Source organism: Ambystoma mexicanum, chromosome 10 (genome assembly GCF_040938575.1).
Source record: "Ambystoma mexicanum isolate Mex_15411 chromosome 10, UKY_AmexF1_1, whole genome shotgun sequence".
NCBI lineage: Eukaryota > Metazoa > Chordata > Amphibia > Caudata > Ambystomatidae > Ambystoma > Ambystoma mexicanum.
In genome coordinates, this window is record NC_090932.1 from 727145703 (window position 1) to 727171263 (window position 25561).

Below are 25561 nucleotides of genomic sequence, written 5' to 3' on the forward strand. Positions count from 1 at the left end.
CTCTTTCTACCACTGAATACTTCTTCTCAGCCTCCTTGAGTACCCTTGATGCAAATTCAATGGCAGTTCTCCATTACTCTCCTGCATAAGAACTGCTCCAAGACCACAATCACTCGCCTCTGTGTAAATCGTTTTCTCCCTTCCATGAAACCAACTAATAGTGGCACCTGAAATATACAATGTTTGACACACTCAAATTCCTTGGCACACTCATCATCCCAATGAAACACTACAACTTTCTTCGTAAGGTGCCTTATGTTCTTAGTCTTGGCTGCAAGATCCTTAATAATCTTACTGTAAAACTCTACTAGCCCAAGAACAATGCCACATTACTTTTACTCCTGGGCTCATGCATCTTAATTTCTTCCACTTTGTCATTCTTCGGTTTTACTCCTTGCCCTGTGATCTCATGACCAAGATATGTAACTTTGTCAGCCCTGAATGTACATTTCTCTTTAGCTATGGTCAAACCAGCTTCTTTCAAGATCTCTAGCACCCTCTTCAACCAACCATCATGCTCCTCCATTGACACACCACACACCAACACATCATCTTGATAAAACATCAGCCCCACTTCATTCTCCAACAACATGTGCATCACATTTTGAAATACAATCGCTGCTGAGACAAGCTAAAATGGCATGCTCCTGAATCTGAACAAACCAACAGGTGTTATAAAAGTAATAAAATCCATTGAATCTTTGTGTTACTCAATTTGATGGTAGGCAGCTCTCAAGTCTAAAATAGAAAACACTTGTGCTCCAGCGACACCCGCCAAAAGATCAGCAATCCTAGTGGAAATTTCTCAGCTACCACATTCCCATTTAAGTTTCTGAGGTTGATACAACGTCTTACAGTGCCATTGGGGTTCTGCACAACCACAAATGGGCTGACCCATTCGGAAGCTTCAACTTCCTCAATGATTTCCATTTGCATTTGCTTTGATCATCTCTCCACACTCATACACCCACCGCTGTATATTCTGCCCCACTGTCAATTAACATGGGTATTTAAACACCATTTACTGAGACCAATGCATATGGCTTCTTCCTCTTAACCTTCCTGACACTGCCTGGACAGAATGAATTACTTGCCTCGCCATCTCCTCATATTCATCACCATCTTCCTCCTCATAAACTTCTCTTATCTGACCAAAAACTCTGAAATTCGTGCAGCACCGAGCAAAATCTCCTCTAAGGCCAAACTCATGACAATGTGTACTGCCAGACACTCCTTGTCATATGCCAAGTGATTCCCACTACCACATCGATAGCATTTTCTCCCTGGCATATTTCTGACCTCCACCTTTGGTGGACACCACGGACGTCAAGCGCTCTTGGCACTTTGAGTCATCAGGCTACCTTGGTTGGAGCTGTCCTTCCCTCTCTGGTCACACTTCTTCTGATTGCTGGCACCTTGCCTTTGAGCTGCTTTAGACATCTTTTTGACCATACCATCCTCCACCCACGTCTTGTGACTATCACCACTTTTTGTGTGTAACTATTTGATACACAGTGCAGTGTACGCAATATTTTTCGCAACCGCAATCGCCCCATCAAGAGTACGATCACAATCTTTCCACACCTCCTGCCCGATCTTGCCATTGATGCATTTGATCATCAACTGGTCCCTAATATGTTTGTCTTGACAATGGGTAAAAAAAACATTTGATGGCCAAACTCCTCAAGACTGTGACAAATTCCTCAATCGATTTACCCATTTCTTTCTCCCTGGTGGCAAAGTGATAACGTGCAAGAATATTGTTTGCTAGCACTGTCAGGAATGGCACTCTGTCAAGAGTGGCACAGGGTACCCAGGTAGGTGTTGGGTGGCTGTGCTGAAGTAAAGTAGCAGAAAAGCACACACAGCAGGAAGTTCAACAAGAAAGAAAAGTAGGAAACTGTAGCTGTGAGCCAAAAGGGGCAAAAGATACAAAGGTACAAACAAACTGGATTGGGGTGTATGCTGAAATGGGAAAGAGTGTTCCACGAACCTTAGGAAACTCCAGCCTTCTGCACAGATTGCTATAACAGAGGCCCACGCTGTATGCTCATGGCTTGGAACAACAGCAGTGGGTGTCTGTAACACTGAAAACGCGACAAGGGAAGGGGCAGAGGTTGCCTGCCGGAAACCAACAGGCAAGCTCTGTACAAAGGGATTACATAAGACACATGAGAAGACAAGAACAGAAATATCCAGCGAAAAGGAAGTCAATGAGCAATCTAGCAGAAGGAAATGAAGGAAAGGCAGTTAGACTGAAGTAGATAACCTAAGGTGGAGTACAGAGGACTCAAGGAAGAGAACAAGGGAGCAGCAGTCAGGAAAACAGAAGGGCTGCAAAGTAGAAAGCAGGTCTGCAGTCAAGAGCGGCACTAAGTGCAGGCAAACTGTAGTGGACTGCGGAGGACTGTAGTAGGTTGCAAGGCAGGGAGTCCAGAAGAACAGGACAGAGAGAGATTAGTAGTAGGCGACAGACAGAGAGCCCAAAAGAATAGGGCCGCGAGGTAGGGAGCCCAGAGGAGCAGGGCTGTAGGCAGCTAAGTGTAAAACAGGCTGTAAGGCAGAGGAGTGTAGCAAGCCGCAAGGCAGGGAGCCCAGAGGACAAGGGCTGCAGGCAGCGGAGGGAGACAGGCTGCGAGGAAGGAGCCCAGAGGACACGGGCTGTAGGCAGCGGAGGGAGCAGGCTGCAAGGAAGGAGACCAGAGGACAAGGGCTGTAGGCAGTGAAGAGGTTCAGGCTGCAAGGTAGGGAGCCCAGAGGACAAGGGCTTGGAGACAACAGAGGGTTGCAAGCTGCAAGGTAGGGAGCCCAGAGGACAAGGGCTGTAGGCAGCCGGAGTGAGGCAGGCTGCAGGGCAGGGAGCCCAGAGGACAAGTACTGTAGGCATCCAGAGTGAGGCAGGCTGCAGTGCAGGGAGCCCAGAGGACAAGGACCGTAGGTAGCCAGAGTGAGGCAGGCTGCAGGGCAGGGAGCCCAGAGGACAAGGACTGTAGGCAGCTGGAGTGAGGCAGGCTGCAGGGCAGGGAGCCCAGAGGACAAGGACTGTAGGCAGCCAGAGTGAGGCAGGCTGCAAGGCAAGGAGCCCAGAAGAGCAGGGCAGCAAGGAGTGAGCCCAGAGGAGCAGGGCCGCTGACTGTAGAGGGCTGCAGAGGACTGTAATAGGCTGCAAGGCAGGAAGCCCAGAGGACAAGGGCTGTAGGTAGAAGGCAGCGGAGCGTGATCGGCTGCAAGGCTGGGAGCCCGGAAAGGGCACTGGATCAAAACAGGATAATGCAGCAACAGGAACAGCATACAAAGTAAAGGGTCAGGGCAAACAGGAGCGGGGAGATCTCAAGATGCAAGACACTGTGCTCCTGCAGGCAGCTGCTTATATGCAGCCCTGCCCTGTTCTGAGGCAGGCTAATTGACAGCACCTGGAGCAGCACACCTGAAGACAATCTGCCTCCTCCCTCTCTGGTCCTGAGCAGGTGGAAGCAGCACTGGCCGCTAGGGATTGTGGTCCCAATAACGAGGAATGAGAATAGCCAGGAAATGAGGACTGTAGCCAGGTGCATTATGGGAAATGTAGGTAATTGAATAAAACAAGAAAGAACCAAAGTTGAGCAAATGGAAATAAAAGACCACGGCGTGAATAGGAGTTGTTCAAAGAGGATTAGGAGGATAAATGAGTACCAAGTGGTCCATGATGGTTGCCAATGCGTGCGCCAGCGGCGCGGGCATGACAAGCACATGATAATGGTTGTCCAACTTAGCAATACTCCTCTCGAATTGTCCCACATCATCAAGTCCCAAGAGCTCCGGCACTTTTGTTAGCACCAAGGGAACAGCATAGCTTCCTTCCTGTTCTTAGAGTAGTTGGCGCTAAACACAGCTAGAAAATACTTATTGAAACCGTTCCTCCAATCCATCAAACCTTGGGCTCACCAGGTGATGGTAGGAAAAACACTCATTCAGGCACACGCGCCATACTTCCAAGACAAGCAGGCCAGGCTGTCTCCAGAAAATAAAAGTAACCAACAGTTGAGAGCTAATGGTAGCCGTGTACGCCGAGCCACTAAGCATGGAGACAGTCTTGACAGAACAAAGTTATTTCTAAGAAGGGCAAGTTGTTTCTGCACAGCTTGCACATAAATATACACCAAGTACTGGGACGAGGCGGAGCGGGGAAATGCTGATCACAAATCCTTATTCAGAATACCTGGACGAAGAAGATGCCGGCAGATCAATGTAGATTAGCACTTTGAAATCACCAAAATGGCCAAACGTTTATTCACGCATGCGGGTGCTTTCCTCTAAGCACTCTGCAGTGTATCAGAGCCTCCTTTCCCTTCACGAAACAGGGCCAATGTCAGCATACCACAGAATACAGCGGTTGGGACAGCTCTCACCAGCCTGCAATGATGTCCACAACGGGCACCCGCTCACGTGCCCCAGCACCCACAGTCCTGGGCACTTTTTCCACACTTGCCAAATGTGGGACGCCAGTCGCAGCAACCCAGAGTCCGCCGAGCGGATCACCTTATAATGAACGCCCTCTCCAATCCGGCGATCCGGATCCAATTCCTCAGGATGACGTACCGGTCTGCCACCACAGGGACATCAGCAATATAGCCGGAGGTCGCTGCATCCAATTAGCTTGTCGCCAGTTGTTCTTTATTTATCTATTAAGGTAGGTCTGTAAGATTGACTTCTAGTGAATTTGTTCACCAAGCATTTTGGTGCTGAGTTTGAGAGGCACTTATGTGTTATAGCTAGTGTTTTAAATTTGATTCTGTCTTGCACTGGAAGTTAATGGACATTGCGTGTTGTTGAGGAGACGTGGTTGGCTCTCGGAATGTTGAGCACCGCTCTTAGTGCATTATTTAGAAGCACTTGCAATTTTTTCACATTGCGACTGTACGTGCCTAGGTACAGAGCATTGCAGTAATCTAGTTTAGATAATATAACTGCTCTGGCAAGGGTATTGCAGCTGTCAGGGGACAGGAAGGGTCTGCAGGCATTGATCAGTTTAGACGTGTAGGCTGTTGCTGAGGCCGTAGCGTTAACTTGTCTAGTAAGTGTGAAGGTGGAGTTAAGATAATTGGCAAGTGTTTTGACTTCATTAGAGACTTTGATATCGATGCCATCAATATTGAAGGATTTGAATCTGTTTTCTAGCTTATTTAGTCGAGTCTGCGAGTAGCTCTGTCTTATCGTCATGAAGACAGAGGCTGTGGATAGACATCCATGCCTGAATAAATTGGTATATTTCATTGAGCAATTTAGTGTCTATATCGTGAGAGCCTGTAATGGGAATGAGGATTTGGGTGTCATTCGCATAGTTGGTGTAGGTGACACCCAAGTCGTCTAGGTGGTCAAATAGTGGCTTAGTGAAGATATTATATAATGTGTGGGAGACGCAAGAGCCCTGCGGTACTCCACAGGAGACTGGGACAGGCTCTGCCAACGTAGTCGGTGCGAATACGCTTATGGTTCTATTGGCAAGGAAGGACTGTATCTGCATTTGCATTTTTTTTTTTATTTTAAAGCGCTCACACAGCCCAGGGGCATTGAGGCGCTGTTACAGGAATATGTCTCTTAGTGGCATATTTATAACGCGCTTAGTACCCAGAGGTTTCTAAGCGCGGACCCGGGGATCGAACATGTGTTGTTTTGTGTTGTCTTGTTTCCAAGGCGAGCACGTTGCACTGAGCTATCCTCCTGGAACATGCAGCAGCATTCGGGGAGAAATGGGCTGCCGAAGTCAGGTGTTTGCAGAGGACTTTATGGTTGACTTAAGAAAGGTACTTTAGGATGTTGGGGTCAAGGCTTGGTTTTTTGAGTAACGGAAGGACCCAGGCATCTTTCAAGTTAGACGGAACAGTGCTCATTTCAAAGGAGGCATTTATTAAGGAGGTGATGAATGGAGCAAACTCCTACCCCGCCTCTTTGATGATTGTTGGCTGTCAGATATCCCCTTGGCATCTTGATGGTTTAAGGCTAGATATAATTCCTTCTACTTCCCTTATGGAGACAGGGGCAAACTCAAATGGACTGCAGGGTTTGGTAGATAGGTCGCGTGGCTCTAAGAATTTTGTGTCAGCTGGCAGGCTAAGTTTTGAAGTTTCTATTTGAGTTTGTAAAAGAGACATTTTATCTAGAAGCACTTTTTGTATATTTGCGCACCAGGTCGCGTCTTTAATACAAGATTCTAGCATGGTGTAAGGGATTCTAATTCTCTAAGGATGGTGAGCAAGTCTTTGGATCCGGAGTTAGCGTTCGTAACTCTGTCATTGTAGGTGTCCCTTTTGGTTTGTAAGATAGCAGCTTTATAGTTGTTGGAGGCAGTTGTGAATTTTTCATTGCTCAGGTCTGTAGGTTTGTTTTCCAATTTGCTTCTATAATTCTTTTGGTGCTGCGGAGGGATTTCAGGTTAGTAGTAAACCACGTGTTTAGGTGTGCAAGTGGCTTGGCTTTACACATTTCTAAAGGAGCTACTTTATCTATAGCCTGAAGTAGAGTGTGATTGTACAATTCCATGAGAGAAGATGGGTCCATGCTCGTAAGCTTGGGTTGATTGGTAATAGGCTGTTATAATGGCAGTAATTTCTCAGATGTGATATTGCGATTATTCCTGGTGAGTGCTGGTGGTACTTGTGTATTTCCAGAGTTTGAGCGCAGGCTGTCCTGAATGGTGAAGGAGATAACATGGTGGTCAGACCAGGCGCAAGGTGTGTTGGACAAGATCTTAGTGTTGCAGTTTAGGTCTGCTAGCCAGTCCAAGGTTCTACCTTTGCTGTTCGTAGGATTGGTGATGCGGTGAGAGAAGTCTAGCTCAGTAATTGCATTGGCTAGTGCTATTGCATTATCATTGTTGGAATCATTGAGGCCTAAATTTAGGTCACCCAGCAGCATAATTTGGGAGCCAGGTTTAGTGTTAAAGGTGAGGAGTTGTGTAATGTCTTCCTCAAATGAGGATATTGGGCTTGGAGGTCTGTACATAAGGTGGATTGTTATGGTGCGAGCGGTAGTGAGGGGCAATTTGACGGATAGAAGTTCTCCTGAAGGGAACCGTTGATTCAGGAGTTCTCTTAGCCCAAGATTATTTTTGGCAATGAAGGCTACTCCACCACCTCTAGTGGCTTCTCTGTCGGATCTGAGGATCGTGTCATTTTCGGGTATGGCTAGTGATAGAGTTGGGCCTGCTGCAGAGTTTAGCCAGGTTTCAGAAATTGTTAGTAAGTCCAGGTTATTAGTTACAATGAGATCAGCTATATCTAGCGCATGTGTTAGAATTGATCTTGCGTTTATGAGAGCACCCTTAATTGGTGGGGCATCTGAGATAGAAATGTCTGTGAGTGGAAGATTATTGGCAGGAGAGGGCAGGTTGCTACTATTATTGTGGTAATCATGATTACCCCTCATTGTCCTAGTGGGAGTATCCTTCGTACTTGGACAAGTTCTGCGGTCAGCAGGAAACAACTGGCCATTCTTTAGTCAGGATCCTAGTCTACAGTTCCTAATGTGTACAGGACATGATTGATTGGGTGTAGGCCGAGTGGCATATAGCTGGATCCATTGGATAGGTGTGAGAGGGCAATGGCTACTCAATGTAGTTCCTAGTTTAAAATTGGTTTTAGTCTTGTCAGGTTGCAGTGCAGGTAGGAACTTAGTAGGTATTATGGCATGAGTTGGTGTTAGTAATGTAGACATGGTTAGTGTTACCCTATGTGAGTTAGCCATGTATTGATAATAGACAGCGGGGGCTGTATATTGAACCTCTAATAAGGGGAGCTAGTACATAGCATCAGTAGATCAAAGGTGAATAAGTGTTTAGTGGCAGGAGCTAAGTACATTCATCAGTAGTGGGCTTATAGGGACACCAGGAGAGCAGAGGTGAGCCATAGATGGCGGACCGCAAGCAAGGTGTGGCAGTTTGGGCCGCTAGAAGCAAATATACAGTCATGTCATGTCACAGGCTTGGCGTTAAACTATCGACTATTTAGCAGGTCTAAGGTTAGGCAATGACATTCGAGGCACATGGGCAATTCGCCATTCACAGTTCATAAAGTGGTAATTCAGTGTGTAATAATTAGCAAATCTCGGGCCTGGCAGTGGCATTGGAGACACGATGGTCCTTCACAGGATGGCAATTACGTGGCAACGAGTTAACAGTTCAAGTGTTAGGCAATGACATTGAAGGCACGTAGGCATTTCACCATACAAATATAATACAAGTCACTGGGCTGTAAACACAATCCTATACTTGTATAATATACACTGTATGAATATACTGCTAACCCCTAACATAGGCCATTTCCAGTCCGTGCAACAGCACGTAGCAACTCAGCTATCCTTGGCTTTCGCCCCACAGACTGCCCCAACTGCACTTCTGCAGGCCTGATCCTTCTCTAAACCTTGGATTTTAAGCCCGACTCTAAAGAGAAACAAATAAAAAGGGTGCTTGTCAGGATGTCAGATTGTATAAACATAAATAAAGTCCTCTATCTAGAAAACCTAATGTAACCTAGTTTCTTTCCGGGTCTTCTAAAATGGAAAACAGAAAACAGCCAAATCATGTTTGGGGAATTTGCTCAAGGAAAGGGATGGTTGATGGCTTCTGACCCGCACCCCTTTGACTCTTTACTATAGGCATTTGCCTATCTTCATAGTTCATCGAGTGCTGGAATATTGTCCAGGGTTCCAGCCAGGTCTTGCTCTTCCTTTACAAATCTATAAGTCTCACGGTTGTTCTCCCTTCAGGAAGACTGCTGTCTTTCTTGTTTCTTCAGCCACTTTTAGTCTCTTTCTCCCCAATCTGGGCACTGTTCCTTCTGATTGCCCAATATAAGGTTCAGAAACACTGCCCCCCTTTTTCCACACGAAAACTTTTGCACACCACAAAAGACAAAGGATTAAGACCACAGCCGTTTACCTGACATGTCACAACACAAGGGTCAGGCAGAGTCAGGCAGTGGACCAGAATCACATGCACCTGACGGCCCTTTCCCTTCCCCACAGGGATAAAAGGTGGAGCACAATACAAGCAAGGCAGACGGCACGAAGAGAGAGCTATCCAAACATGGCAGTTCAGGAGAAGGAAAAAAGCAGCGAGAACCGAAGGGGCGACAAGGAAAGACGCAACCTTGCCCTTTTTGACCCAGACCTGGAAAGCTTCTGCAGAAGGAAACATAAGAACGCAGACAATAGTCCAGGTGTGTTGCAGCAGATGTCAACGGTACACAGAGCATGCCTACGCTTATAAGCAGGACAGAGGGAGATGCCTGCTACCATGGTACCATTCTTGACTCCAGATACAAGTAAATCCAAGCGGTTCATTACAGCCAGTGAATCGAGGGGAGAACCGATAAGAAACCGAACTGTGTTGAATGAAAGTGGCAAAGTATGAAAAGTACAAAGAACTGTGAAGATTGAAGGAAGGCCAGCTGCAGAGGGTGTCCGGCACCAGGTGGGTGCTCACTCAAGAGACTCTGGTTAATCCTGTGTTTGTTGAACTATCGATACCAGAAGGCCCTAGGAGAGTCGCAAGGAGGCTCTAAGAGAGCCGCAAATAAAAGGTCAAAGTGGTCATACAGGGGTCTAGCAAAACCCCCTGTATATTCGAAAGTCTTTGACCTGCACGTAATTGGAAAACTAAGGGAGGTGAATCCCGCATAGTCAATTCAAGGAAAGAATTGTGTAAAAGGAAAGAACTGGCAACAGTGAACCCGGCGGAAGGATGCCGATAGAACGGGACGAAGTCTAAAGTCCCAATGAATAGTGTGTTCACGAAAGTGAACCCGGCAGAGGGGTGTCCACAGCAAACTGTTTAAAAAGACACTAAGAATTCTGAGGGTCACAGGTGAAATTGTTCTGAAAAGCCGTAGTGAACCAGACGGAGGGAGGCTGAGATTTGAGAAGGGTCTGAGCCCAGAAGAGGGAGATCCAAGGGTGAAAAGCTGTCACCCAAAGAACTGTGAAACCAAAAGAGGAAAGCGTGTGAATGAAAACCAGAGTGAACCCGATGGAGGGAGGCAAACATTCGAGAGGGGTCTAAGACCAGAAGTGGGAGACCCAGGGGTGACGATTCGTCACCTCAAGTACAGTTTGAAAGGAACTTTTCATTTGTTATGTGAACCTATCAGGTCCTCACAAGTAGGAGAAACAACCTCTGAAGGTCCTCATTGATAAAAAAAACTGTTTGAGGGGTCTGCACCCGGAAGAGGGGGATCCAGGGGTGGATGTACCCAACGTACATTTAAAACAGAACTTCTTTTTGTATGTTATTCATGAAATCCATCAGATCCCCGGATTCAAGAGACTTTTTTGTATAGAAAAGAGACGTAACCACCGAAGGTCCTGATATTTGAAGCGGAACTGTTGTCTCGTGCTGGGAAAGCTCGAGAGTGTGCTGTGCTCAGGAGTCACACCTTGTACCATGCTCAAAACGAGGGGAAGAGAGACCCTCGGCTAACACACCCTGACTTATCATTTGTGAACACTACTTTCTTTCTTGTGAACCCTATCCCACACTCTTTTTGTATTTAGCATAAGGATTGGCAATAGATTTTTCTTAGTATAGGCCCTTTTATTTGACACAATAGCACTAGGACTGCCTTATTATTACTTGATGGTCATAGCGTGCTCCCATTTTAGATTTAGGTTTAGAGTAGGCATTTTTCCAACCTGCCTCTACAGTTTAATAAACACCCTTGAACTGTGATCACTTGTTTCTGTCTATTCTTGATACCATGCCTTCCTTACACTCTTCTTTCATGCTCGCTTTGTGCAGGGATGCGACTACGACTTCTTGGGCCTCTGCCTTGGCACTCCAAGGTTCTTCTTCATCTGCATCGTTGAACTGGATTCTTCCGGTTACTCCTCTGGTGTGCCTCTCTGCAATCCTGCAGCACAGACCAGGGTAATTGTGTCCCTGGCATCAGACATGGCGAACAACACAGGGGTAGACCTTACCTCTCAAAATTCTCAGCACGTCCTGGAGTGTTACAGCTGAATGATGTGCAAATGTTGTGTACATTATATATAACAAGAAGTTGCATGGGCTCTTCTGGGGTTTTCTAAGTCTTGAACTTATTAAGACATGTAGGACCGTTTAGGGAGACCTCTTGTTTTCCAATGTCACGTTTGAAATAATTAAACATTCCTGGCTTTTAGGCTTATAAAAAAAGATAAAAGCTACGTTTAAAAATGGTTTCATTGTGTGTGTCTGTGGCAGAGTTTGTGGTGATGGAGAGTGACATGATGTAGAACTAGGGGCAAAATGGGCATATAACGAGAAGGACTGCAGAATTTAATTAGGCACTAGCAGCAGGAAAGGCTGGCAGGACAGGCATATATTGTTGAGACAGGCCTCATGTTTTATTTGGGCACTAGCAGCATTAACGTGTGATTTTCAGTGGCAACAATGGCATGGGTTGTTGAGACTAGCTTCATTACTTCTAACCAGAATGGAAGGTGGAGAACCCTCATGCATACCTCTCAACTGGCACTTTTTTGCCAGGTGTCACCTTCCTTGGAATAGGTTCTCTCACCCGCCAAGCACCTTACACATCCATTCAGTTCAAAGGGTTCTCACCCACCCAAAATGAAACTGTCATTTTTAACCTGGCCAGGGGACTAAAAAGTCCAGAGGTATACGTCAAGATCTGATTTGGACAGATCCTTCTTGAAAGCAGGGCAGTGCTGGAATATATTGTAGTGATATTTCTTTGGGCAGAGCCAGCATCAACACGTGTTGCAAAAGGCTCCTGTCTACTGTTGGTGACCTTGCATCTATTGGATTATTTCATGGGTTGCCGTGCACAACAGAGTGTAAATTCTACTTTATTAGTCAACTATTCTGAAAGTTTAGGTAAGCTCACTTGTCAAATTCAGGGAAAAGCCTTACACCCCGCCACTTTACAAATTCACCATCTGTAACTAGACTGTGGTAGTATTGTCGGAGTGGGGCAGGGAAGCCCATGAAGATGGCTGGTTAGGTCTTTCTCCCTTATTTCACCAAACATTGGCAGAATCCGATGTCCCCCATCAAAAAAACAGGATATTCTTCCATAATTCAGTTATTTCCCCACTTCTACCATGCTACATACCCACTGTTATCTCTGGATCTCAGAGGCACCGGGGCCAGACACACAGTTGCTGGGGGTACCCAGCCCACACACGCTGTTGCAGGGACACCCTGTTGGACTGTGGGCACATGGTTGGATCATGGCTTGGGGGCACCCATGCCATCCCTCATACACAGCCAGAGTTGCCATGCGGGGGCTTGTTGTATCGACCCCCATGGGGTTGTGCGCACAGCGAGCCCCCCCCAGTCCAACAGATGACACTAGGCACACTGTTATTCGTCCGGGCTCTGCACGTGCTCTGGCGCACCACGGGCCATGCCCCATTTATTAACTCTCACTCGCGACGGAGTACGTCACTACGCCGTATGTGTTTCTTAAAGGAACACCACACTCCTCCTTTTTCATAACAACAAAACAAATGAAGAACTAGTCCACCAGATAAACAACTGGTAATTTAAACACACACAGCAAACTTAGTTACTCAGTTACTAGGTACATCGCCCACTGTTCGGTTCATGTGTCCAGCACATAATCCTCCAAGTTAGCAGGTCTCCCCCGACCTGCATGGTGTGGATACCGCTGGCCCCCTTTCCAGCTCGGCCTCTCCTCACCTGCGACCCCTTGGTCTGGGGGAATCTGAGAATGATCAGTCCCTCCACCTTCATCAGACTTTTCTGCGGGTCTTCTTCCGGGGTATGCCACTGGCTGGTCGTTCTCCCTAATTCTCTTGAAGAAACTGGCATTTCTCGTGACCGTTGCAGTCCCATCAGAGGCAGTAACCAAGGATTCCTTTACAGCTACCACGCCCATCGGGTTGGGTTCATATGGCAAGGACAGTTTCCCTTGGGTTTGCCTGTCTCTCACAATCACCTTGTTTCATGGCGCTAGTGTATATGGTCTGAGTCTTCTTTTAGCGTTCCCACTCTCATTCCTGGATCTCCTTTCCTCCGCCACTCGGTCGTCTTCGATCACCGCCGGATCCTGGTCCCCTGTGACTGGCAAGAGCCCTCTTGTACATCGCTTGAACATGGACCCTGCCGGCACCACCCCTGTGGAGCATTGGGACGTCGCCCGGTACTCCCTCAGGTACTGATAGAAGGCACTTCTGAGACAATGGGCCTCATTGTGAGTGTGCCGGTCCGGAAACAAGGGTGCCGGTAAGCCTACCGGCACCCTTGTTTCCGTAACGCCACACTACGAGTCTGCCTGCTGGGGCAGTCATGCCTGGTAGGTCTGGCATGCCGGGTGCAGCGACCCGGCTAGGCAGACTTGTCACGGAAGTACCGCCACTGTTAGCAACGGTGCTGGTGGTCCGTCTCTCCACTCCCATAGAGTCCTATAGGACTCCCAGGTGCTTTGGAATGTTGACATGTATGCGTTGGGCAGGCAAGGTTCAGTAGGCCCTGCCGTCAGAAGCTCCACCCAGCGCCGGCCCTCGTGCTGCCGTTGACAACACAGCTGGGTGTGGGGAAGGCAGGGGCCGCCTGGTGGCGCCCGGAGGGACGAGGAGTGCTGGAGCTCCCGCTCAGGACGGCACGCCTGGGGTCCCAGTTCTTGTCACCAGTTGTTATGTGGCAGGTCACTCCGGGCCGCTGAAGCACGACCCGAGACATCTTTGGAGTGTGACGGGGAACGACTGCCCCGAGGCGGGAAGCCCTCCCCCTTTTATAAAAAGTAGTGCGTGGGTCACCTGACATGGTGCCCACGCGCACCGTAACAGTGCTAGGGTAGTAAGAAATTAAATAAGAGTGGCAGGTTATTGAACCACGGGAGGAGAGGGAATTTATTGTTATGCAACATAGAAAATGCTTACTTTCAGTTGGGACAGAGCGATGAAAATGAATGTAAACGAAAACAGCATCTGATGGGTTGTACTACAGAGTGACTGCCCAGATTAAAAGCATCTTTTCCGATCAATACATTACGTGATCTCATCATGTTAGAGGGCATTGGATATCATGCCATTATTGTGTTACTAATTTTGAAACTTGAAAAATCCTACTTCTTTTTGTTAAAAGAATGTTGGAAAGTATGTTGCCACTATTTAGGACCAAAACCTGAGTCACGTCAAATCGACCTGGAAAACGTACAGGCAGCTAATTAGGTTTCTCTCCTTGGCACAGGAAAGCCCGTGTACGCATGCGGAAACTGCACGGTGCCTGTTACTCAAACTACTGCCTTCAAACGGGTTAAGGAGCACGAGCTGCGATCTCTGTGATGGCACGTGATCAGGAGGCTTTGCTAGGTACATTCCTCTAATAGGAACTAATGACTCTCGTCACAATAGTTCAGTCTGACTGGGCTGGAGCAGTGTGGAGATGGTGCAGCTGTACAACTGTCATCCCTTCGGTTCGCAACAGATCGTGCCAGCGCGGCAGGAGCCCGAGTTATGTTGCTGCGGTCGGGACTGCATCTTCGTGGTGTGCGCTGGCGGCTGCAAAGTGGAAGTCTTCACATCTCGTGGAGAGGACTGGAGTCTTCTTTGCACCTTCAGTACTTTGGGAAGAGTGCTGCAGATGAGTTACAGTGACAAAGGTAAGGGTCAGTTTGCATTGCCAACTCTCCACAAATATTAGATGGGTTGCTGAAGTTGCGAATGTCTGCGACGTTTCTACTATATTTAAACATCGGATCGTCTGGTATTTGACATATATACTGTTATGTTCCAAGGGGAGGGGAGAGGCGGGAGGGAAGAATGGGGGCGAGGGGGAGCACACAGAACAAGGGCACTTTTTCTGCCCCCAGCCAAATGCACAGGAATGACAGAGAGTGGTGTGGGAGGGGGAACCAATAAAGGGGGGGTGGCGGTTGTCCTCTTAAGAACCTTTTTTGAATAATAGGTTAAAATAATTTTTCAGTACACTTTCTGTGATAAATTAGGTAAAAAGCCACACAGTTTACAATCGTTTTTTGCAGGCTAAAACATAACAAGTCCGTTAGATGCCAAGCCACCAATAATGCACAGGAGCATTTTCAAACACATTTTCATAGTGACTTAACCTACTATATGCCAGTACACTGCAAGTGTAAAAAAAGCATTTTCATATCGATTGTGCTCACACATGTCCATTCTGGTGCACCTATATATGCCACTATTCCCACATAAGAAACTAATCATGTTTGCTCTGTCCATAATGACAGTAACGATACTATAACAAAGGATGGGGGCATGGCTAACTAGCCATGAAGTAGGACGTGCTCCGGTGCAGCAGCTCCTGTTGATCCAACGGCGATCCGTGGTAATGCGCTTAAATTGATCTAAAAGTTTCTGGAAATATTAGCAAAGGAGTCGGAATGTGTGCCCCACGACATCAGCAAACTACAAGCCTATCGGTGTAAGCATGCCGGAGATATAGTCTTTTATGCGTGGGACTTGGTGGGCACGTATTCCCACAAAATTGCGGACAACAAAGGCATCGAGACTCCACCCCCGAAATTGGGCTGTTAGCAGTAAGCGAAGAGCTGGCTCCAGACGGGGTACCCAGCGGAGCACATATTTATCACAGTATCAGCTCGCGTTGAGCAGCAGGGTGCGGCAAGCCTGCGAGCGGAGGATCGAAGAGATACTGTAGCCGCATGTGGCGCTCCCCGAGCGTTCCATCGGAGGGAGCTGGCTGCACGAAGCTGATGTGGCTGGGCGCCGCGGGACAGAGATTATTCGGAGCGGCTATCCGAACGCTTCCTCGTGCGGAGAACAGGCGCAGCGGACCAGAACTGCCCGATACATTGTAGTGGAGGCAGCGGGTGCACCGCAGGAATGCGTGGCAACATTAGTAGTGGATGCCTGGACTGGGATGAAGGAGTTCGGGACGGCCGCGCAGAGGACGGAGGTGCGCGAGAGTCGAGCTGGAAGACAGATTATTGGGATTCCAGCAGAAAGGGCAGCTGGTGCAAAAGGCGGCTGCTCATTAATAATATCAGCAGCTGATAACTGTGGAAACGGACACCTTGTAGATACGGGAGGACATATTAACAGACCACTGGGCTGGCACTGATGGAGGGGATCTTGTGCTCGTAGAGACAAACAGGAGTACAATATTGGGAGCTGTGGGCACTCTGTGGGGCTGAAGACAAGCAGACAACCCCGAGGAGTGAAAGAGCCAGAAAGTGGACGCCACCATAGAAAGGCACGGCATACAGGGTGGATCCAAGCTGATGATGATATAAGAGAGACTGCTGCGGATACAGGCAGTAGTGTGAAGATTGCAAAGAGCCCAAAAGCTGGATGATCACGATAGGGGAAAAGAGTAGTTTCCAAGACGCAGCAAGACAATTTGAAACGTGGGAGGACACAACCCACTCAGTGAAATATCCCAACAAACACAAGCTTATACAGGGGCTCCTCTAGGATAATTGCCCCAGACTTGGAGCGATACACTGGTGCCGCATCAAAACAGAGGAGCAGGATTGATACACCAGAGAACAAGCAACCTCAGACACATAACTGAGGCCGCAAGATGGCAGGGCGAGAGGCCGTAAGCAAGAACAAGAACAAACCATCCACAATGGAAGCATTCGCCAAAACGCAGAAATCTCCTGCGACCACAGTGCCCAAAGGCGCGACAGCACCGGTGGAGAGAATCGTAGCGACTGAAAATCACCAGATATTAGCAGCTATTATGGAGCTGAGAGACTCATGGGGGATAGCGATGTTAGACCTGCGCACTTCCCTGGAGGCTAAAATAGATGCAGTAGGCATAGAAGTCACCCTACTGCGACAAGATGTTAGGGCGTTGGCAGAGAGAACAAGCAGCCTGGAGAGTGCAGTGAAAACCAACGCGGATACTAGCATCAACAATGCAAAGGAGGTTCACATACTGAAGCAACAGGTAGCTAACCTGGAGAATCGTGCGGAGGAAGTGGAAGGGAGAGCAAGAAGGAACAATACCCGCGTGGTCGGCCTGCCGGAGGGGGAGGAAGGCCAAGACCCTACAGACTATGTTGAGAACCTAATCTTACAAGAAATAGGGGCCGAAAAACTCTCGCAAGGATTTGCAGTGGAGCGCGCACACAGAGTCCTTATGAGAAAGCCGAAGCCTAGGGCCCCTCCCCGGGAGATAATCGCAAAGATACTGAACTATAAAGATCGCAAGAAGATTTTGGAGTACTTTCGTAAAGGGGGAACGATTGAAAGGGCTTCAAGCACCATCACAGCGTATCCTGACTATACAATGTTGGTCCAGAGGCAACGGTACAGCTATGTGGCAATCAAAAGGAGGTTATGCATGGCCCGGAATCAAATACATGCTTCTGTACCCCGCGAAATTGAAAGTGTTGCACAAAAGCAGGATGTACTTTTTTGACACTCCGGAAGAAGCAACGACATGGCTGGATCTTCAGGGTTGCCCGGAACGAGATATGGAGCAGGCTCAAGAGGAACACGATAAGTGATTGGGATATTGCATGAATATTGATGTCACGATGAGTGGGTACCCCAGCAGTGACTATGATAGAGATTAAGATAAAGGGGGTGCGACCGAGTAAAGTTGATATTTGGTTGTGATACCTTTGACTGTGTCAAATTTAAGGGTCTGGAATATAGCAGTTCATATACATACGTAAATTGAGTAGCAATGTGTGGTTGAACTGAAGCAAACAGGAGCGGCAGGATGAAAGCACCCTACCTCCCGAGCAATAGTAGTAGTAGGAGTAGGTTAGCCATTAGGGCGACCTCACCCTGCGGAGCTTCGAGTACAGGCGATAGCCAGAAAGAGCTAGATGCGGGGGTGCCTGAGATCCAGGGATGGAGCTGGGCAATAGTTGTGGGGGGTGATGTTGCGGAGGGGATGGGATGGGAGGTGGGAGGGGGGAACGGGGAGTTTGGTGTGTTTTTGGTTAAGGGGAGTTTAAACCGGGGAACAAGCTTATACAGAATGGAATGGAACTTAGATTTAGACTGCACCTGTGGGAGGTGGAATGGAACTTGAATAAGCCACGGGGGACCTTAAAATAGTTACATGGAATGTAAGGGGGCTCAATAGTTATCTAAAGAGAAATAAGGTCATGTTGTACCTGCGTAGGCAAAAAACAGACATTGGGGAGAAAATGGATACGATTGCTGGGAAGTGGAAGGGGGTGATGGTGGGCTCATCATATTCTGCTTATGCCAGGGGAGTGCTTATTTGGGTGGCGCCACATGTCCCATTTCAACGGTTGCAAGAGCTAGCTGAGACAGATGGGAGGATGGTTATATTGAGGCGACTGGTGGAAAATAGGGAGATAAGCAAACTAAATACGTACGCCCCGAACCAGAACACAGCGGCGTACATCAGAACATTGTGTACTAATCTGAGCACGTGTGTGGGGAGCGCAGTGATTTGGGGAGGGGACTTTAACTGCGTACTTAACCCAAGGGTGGATAGATCGGATGGGAAGATGGAAAGACCCGCCCCTGCTGCCAAAGCGCTGCAGACATCGCTTAGTGACTTTGGTCTAGAAGATGCATGGAGAATGAGACACCCCCAGGAGAGGCAATATTCATGTTATTCTGCCCCGTAGCAGTTACACACGAGGTTGGACTATGTCTTTACTATACCTGAAGTGATAACAGAGATTACACAAATGGAATATAAAGCAAGGGTTCTTTCGGACCACTCGCCCCTGATCCTCGGATGGCAATACTGCCCCCCCCCCCGAGAGCGAGGATTCCGACATGGCGCCTACGAGCGGAAGCACTGAGAGACCCCTTCTTTAGGGAGGACATGAGGGAGGAGATTGTAAACTATTTTGAGACGAAAATTGGTAGTGTGGACTCGGCAGGAACACTGTGGGAGGCCTTCAAAGTTGTGATGAGAGTGGTAACCATAGCAAAATCTAAAGGTCTACAAGGTGGGATTCTAGCTGATCTAGGAGAGACGGAGGAGAAACTGGAAGAGGCTTTAAGGGGCGAAGATGGCACTAAGGAGAAATTAGAATTGATACTCATGCTACAGCAAAAATGTGCGGAGAACTGGGATAGATTGTGTAACCTCAATTATAAAAAAATATGTAGAGAGACAGCATGCGGGGAGGGGATAAACCAGGAAGACTCTTGTCGTGGCTATATAAGAGCGAGACCCCCAGAGTCACAATCAGGACCATAATGAGGGAAGATGGTAGTGTAGCGGACACCCAAGAGGGAGTTAACCAAGAGTTTGCAGACTATTATAAGTTATTATATGGAGACGACGGTAAGAGCAGTTGCGCTATGATAACAGAAACATTGGAGGATATAGGATTGCCAAAGATAAGTGCGAAGGAGAAACAGGAGCTAGATGCACCAATTACCCTAGAAGAACTGGGGGAGGTGGTGAGACAGTTGACTACTAGCAAGACCCCGGGGGCGGATGGACCCCCAAGTGAATTTTATAAAGTATACATGGAAGAGGTTCTCCCCCCCCACTTTTAGAAATGTTAAATGAAGCGTTTGAGACGGAGAGCTTGCCAGAGTCACGGAGAGAAGCGATTATAATACCGCTTCCCAAACCTATCACCTACACTAATTACGCCGATGATACCCAGATCCTCATCCCGTTGACGGGAGATTACAACCATGATTTGGCCTTGGTGAACACGGTGTACCTCATCATCCATGCATGGATGGCATCTCACATTCTATGCCTGAATGATGACAAGACTGAACTCATTATACTTGGTTCCACCACAAACATAACCAAATTGGACCACAACTACACCAGCTTCATTATAGATGGGAACCCGATCAAAGTAGCTAAGGGAGTGAAAACCCTAGGAATATACATCGACTCCTCCCTCTCCTTCCACAAACAGGTTAGCTGTATGGCATCCTCCACAGCCTACACATGTAAGCTTATAAGAGCAGCCAAACCCTTCTTATCCTCCCAGAGCTGCATTACACTAGCCAGAGACCTCGTATAATCAAAACTGGACTATTGTAATGCGCTCTACGTAGGAGCTAGCAAACAGGTTACTAACAAAATACAGATGTTACAAAATAACGCTCTCAGAGCAGCGCTCAGCATCCCCAAGAGAGAACATATCTCCAACATTAGGAGAGCCCATAACTGGCTCAACACAACAGATAAAATCCTGCTCAAAGTAGACTCACTAACACACAAATGCCTCAACAACGCTCCCCCCCGCTACATAGTCGATAGAATAAGTAAACACAGCCCAACAGACCTACCAGAATCTCCAACGCTAATCTTATCACAGTTCCCAGATTCAAACGTACCAAAATGGGTGGAAACCGCTTCCAGGTGAAAGCAGCCCAACACTGGAACTCCCTACCACCTTCTCTAAGGACACCCCAAACCTACACACACTTTAGACGCAACTACATACACTGATTAAAGAACAATGACCGCTAACTCCATCCATCCCACCTCACCGCTATCCTCCTTGTAAATATGTATATTTGTAAATCCGTAAACTTTTGCCTTTTGCATGACTGCTTCAACCATCTATTATCCATTGTATTTACTGTATTGTATCTATAAAACCATTGTAATTACTGTACTGCACTATAACATGTAACCACGCTACGAATAACCTTGTTGCTGCTGCACCCTCATACCCTCGGGTCCGGTGCCCAATACAAATGAATCAACTAAACTAAACTAATAAGCCTGGGCACAGCTGCAGCTCCTATCAACCTTTGTCGATGCTGAATCAAGACAGCAAGATATTGACGGCTGTCTTGGCAAATAGATTGAAGAGGGTTATTGGTAGACTAATACACCCTGATCAGACGGGTTATGTCCCAAATAGGAACATCGCTAATAATCATAGACGACTCCAACGAATTATTGAGAGCGGTAGCGAAAATGCAGGTGAAATGGCAATCGTGTCCTTGGACGCAATAAAGGCCTTTGATTCGGTCAAGTGGCCATGGCTGCTGGCGGCCCTGGAGTGCTATGGGTTGGGGCCTAGATACGTACGGTGGGCGGAAATACTGTATAGTGAACCGCTGGCTAGAGTCAAGACAGGATCATTGATATCAGAAAGGTGGCAGCTTCGCAGCGGCACCAGACGGGGATGTCCATGGTCTCCAATGCTCTACATACTGGCCCTGGAACCTTTAGCAATATACTTGAGACAACAATATGATACCATAGGCATTGAGGTGAAAAGGGAACGACATCTGATCTCCCTATACGCAGATGATATGCTGCTGTAATTGCGGCACCCGGAAGAAAATCTCCAATATATTCTAGAAGTAATGGAGAGATATGCAGGGTTGTCTGGTATAGCGGTGAACCCTCAGAAGTCTAGCATGTTCCCACTAGGTGGGTACAAAGGGATCCCATTGGAGCAGTTACCCGTATTGCAGGTACCATGGGCGGTCAGTACATTTCGGTACTTAGGGATAGACATACCACACAGTGGATGAGGAGCATAGGTGTAACACAGAGGTGGCCATTAAAAAAATTGAAAATTGCTTGCGATTTTGGGTGAGGTTGCCCTTAGCAATGATGGGGCGTGGAGCACTGCTCAAGATGGTGGTCCTGTCTAGGCTCCTGCACTACTTTGGGAACATACCATACCTGATACCTAAGAAGTTATTCACAAAACTGAACAGTATGTGCAGGGATTTCCTGTGGCATGGCACGCGGAACAGAGTGGTGCTATGGAAGCTACAGAATTTCTGTGAAAAAGGGGGGATAAAACTGCCCAACTATGAGGTTTATTATGTAGCGAGCCAACTGCAGTATGTTGCCAAATGGCTCTCTGATGAAGAGACCTCTGAATCCAGGCTGTTTGGACAAGATTGTGCACCATTTTATTTGAAAGAGATGATGTGGGTACCCAAGGCAGGAATGAAAGGGTGCCCCAAGATGATGTTACTGGGGTGGAAGATGTGGCGTAGGGCATGCCAGATGATGGAAAACCCATCTCCATGCTCTCCGCAGGTACCACTGGTTGCATTAACAGGGACAGATGAACAGCTAAGAATGATAATCAGAAACCACTGGGAACCGGTTGTGTTAGCAACAATGGGTGATATTTGACGGGAGGGTTCTATTATTACCTTTGAGGGGCTGTGGGAAGAAACTGGGTTGAACGCGGGCCAGTATATTATATCACAGAATGGTGCAGAGAATGAAGAGAATATGGCCCGAAACCGTGCTGGAGGAAGAACCAGATGCCACCATAGATATGATATACAACAAAGCGGAAGGGGGCCATGAGATATCTAGAGTATATGAGATGTTGATGTTCAAAGTAGGGAAGGAGGTCACACAGTTGAGACTAGATTGGGAAACGGAAGTAGGAGCACCGATGGAGGACGGGATGTGGAACCGGCTCAGAGGTATCATAAGAAGGTATCTAGAAATGCGAGATTGAAACAGATACAACTGTATATTGCGCACAGGGCATATATGACACCCCAGAGGATATTGAGGTTTGAGAATGCAGGACGGCAAGCATGCCCCAAGTGTGATGAGGAGAACGCGGGCATGGTGCATGTGTTCTGGTCATGCCCAGTCATTGAACGCTTTTGGAGCGACGTGAAGCGGAAACTGGCAGAGAAGGGGGTCAAGATTGTAGTGGACACAGTGTGGGCCTGTTTGTTGGGGGGGGTTCCCAAAATCACAGAAGCTCAAGCTGGTGGGTAAACTGAGAGATCTGGCATATGGCTTGCAAAGAGGAGAATCGCTATGGGGTGGAAGACATGCCATAGACCGAGAGGGGAGGTGTGGTGGAAAGATTTGCAGAAAATGGGCAGAGGCAGAAACCATGGTATGGCAAGAAACGAGCAATGCTGGGGAGGAGGAGGAGGAGGAGACAGAGTCCCTGATGGCCTGGAAATCATTGATAGCAGAGATGTTTGGGTCAGTACGAGACCCAGCAGAACCCATGGAAGGAGAGACCCTACCACAGGAAGCAGAAACGGAATGTGTAAAGTAATAAGTTCGAAATGGGGGGTGGGATAAGGGAAGCAGTGGCTAGTAGTAAGCAATGTACAATGGAACTGTTGATCTATGCACTGCCTGTTTGGTTTGTATTGTTTGGTTGAAATTAATAAAATGTTTTTTTAAAAAAAACGATACTATAACGAAGCATGTTTATGCTGGCTCTGACAATACATGCTAGTATCCCCATGTAAGAACATACTCCTTTTGGCTTTGCCTTAATGGCAATGAAAAAATGACATGCCACAGTAAAAAAACATTGCTTTGCAGGCTTCATGAATGCCACCAACCAAATGTAAGAATACTTATGTTGCCTTTAGCCTTAACACCACTAATAAACGGCAATGCCACAGTAAGAAAACATGCTCTAGCTGGCTAGCCAGTACGACTGCTCAGCAGGCTATCAAGAAAAAAACGTGTGGGATCCTCATTCTCCCACCAGGCAGCAAAAACTTGGAATACCCTTCCGAAAGAAATGTGCAATACAAAGGACCACCTAAATACTCAAAACCTGGCTTTTCACCTCCGAACCAGACGGAATCAACTAACAGACACCAATGGAAATGGTGCGTGTCACAAACAAACACATGTGGCAAGAAGTAGCTGGGGAGGGAGGAGGCCCACGATTCTCCCTCTCCCAAGCCAAACCCCTATGCCAGGCAAAGCCCAAGGGACAGGGACCATAGTTGGAGATGAATGAGCATTAATCATAAACTAGCACCCAACAGGACAGGGAGCGCTTAGGACTGGGAGGGCGTGGACCGCGCCCGAAGAGCTCAGGAAGGCAGTGGCAGGCAGACCCCACTGACAACCAAAAAGCAACCTGCAACCTTTTGTGATTTCAACCTTGGGAGGGGACGCCCTAACCAAATTCCCGCCCACAGATCACTAGCCAGTCACAGAGACATGCCACTGCGAACCACCAAGGAACACTCCAGCAGACAGCACAGATGTCAGAAACGGGGTAACCACTAACACACATGCTAAAAAACTCAACTCTCGGTTTACACCGCTTCGCACCCTAAACAAACAAAACCATTTTCTTGCACAGCAAACCGCACGCACTTAACTACACTGCAATAACAAAACAAACCACACATAGTCTTGCACAACAGCACATGGGAGCCTCCTGATCAGTAAACCACACTCATGATCAGCGAACAGTGTTAACCCGAAATGAAGCTGCCAACAGGACATTACAAATTTCACTCTATCTTTATCCCGCTACACCCTACTAACCCTCCCCTACCCTCTTATTTTTTCAGATTTCCCAAAGCGCCAGGGGACCACCCCGGTGGTGGTAGTGTGCAGTATAAATGTCCTTTAACGTTAACATGTAAGAATATTTATGTTGCTTTTGACCTTAACACTAGTAAAATAAAAAGCCAAGTCAAAATAAGGAAACATGCCCTCCCCATGTAAGAATACTCATGTTGGCTTTACCCTTAATGCGAGTACAACATTCGATGCCACAGTAAGACCCAGCCCCCCTGTACTATTTCCCCCCCCCCCACTCCAACCCCACCATCACATAAAAGCACTCAAGTTGGCTTTCCTTTTCCCAAAAACTGCATGCTCTTGTCAAAAAATGTTCATGCTCCAATGCGCCTCGCCAGGCCCCAGCGTGCATACACACAGAGATATAGACACATTAAGACACCTTCACCCACACAGCTGATCTGTCATTCACAGAAGCACCCATAATATTTAGACTGTGGGCTCAATAACAAGCGCAGTCACACCCATTTACACCATTCACATTGCCTTCATTCATAGGTGTGCACTTGCATACATCTCCGAGCATACAAACATACACCCACTTACACACTCCCTCGCATACATGCATGCATAGATACAATCCCTGCATGCACACAAATACACTTTTTTTTAGTAAATTGTAATTATTGGAAGCATGGGCCATGTAAAAGCTGAGCTTGCAGTTAAAGGCATGGTCTAGTAAAAATGTTTATTGTCCCTATGGGTCGGCCATGTTTTTTTAAGCCTAAGTGGCTCGATTTTAGAAAACTTTCCTATGGACCTTACCCGAGTTTTCGTCCATTAAACGCACGCGAAAACAAGCACCAGGGAGCTGCCATTTTCTGATAATCCTATCATTTCCCCCATCGCCCTGGCTGACCTGCTTTTGCGGCACTAAATCAATTCCCCCGCCCCTGAGCCTGACATTATCCAAACATTAATATTCCCCGCCTCTCTCCGTGACGTTACTGTGCTGCGTAGGCAAACGCGCCCAGTCGTCTTCTACGCGACTCCACACAGAACCTGGAAACCAACACAGACCATCTCACAACACAGCGCGCCACAATTCGGAATATGAAACTGTACTTTAAAATCAAACAGCAACACGGTACATTTGGTAAAGTACATCTATTTTACATTAAATGTTTAGCGAATATTCAGCAATTGCCATATGAACTCCGAAAGCCCTTTATTTTCTTTTATCTGTATCCGCCATGGTACACAGGGTGTTGCTTTTCGTTAAAAGAAGCACTTTGGAAGCACGGTGAACCGCAAGGCTGTTCCATCAACTAGGCACTAGTCCATCGTAAAGGTTGATATGTTGCTTATAGCCACTAGTACAGCGTAAGGGCATGTGGGCCC

General features: G+C 47.4%; 1 protein-coding gene across 1 annotated transcript in view; it reads left to right on the forward strand.

Annotated features, from left to right (window-relative positions):
- The first annotated feature begins 14336 nt into the window (after positions 1–14336).
- The window catches only part of HPS3 (HPS3 biogenesis of lysosomal organelles complex 2 subunit 1), an 807901-nt gene continuing 796676 nt past the window's right edge, over positions 14337–25561 (forward strand). Inside the window, exon 1 of the mRNA XM_069618362.1 lies at positions 14337–14603. Within this exon, the coding sequence (XP_069474463.1) occupies positions 14387–14603 (217 nt within the window). The 5' untranslated portion in view covers positions 14337–14386. The remainder of the gene's footprint in view (positions 14604–25561) is intronic.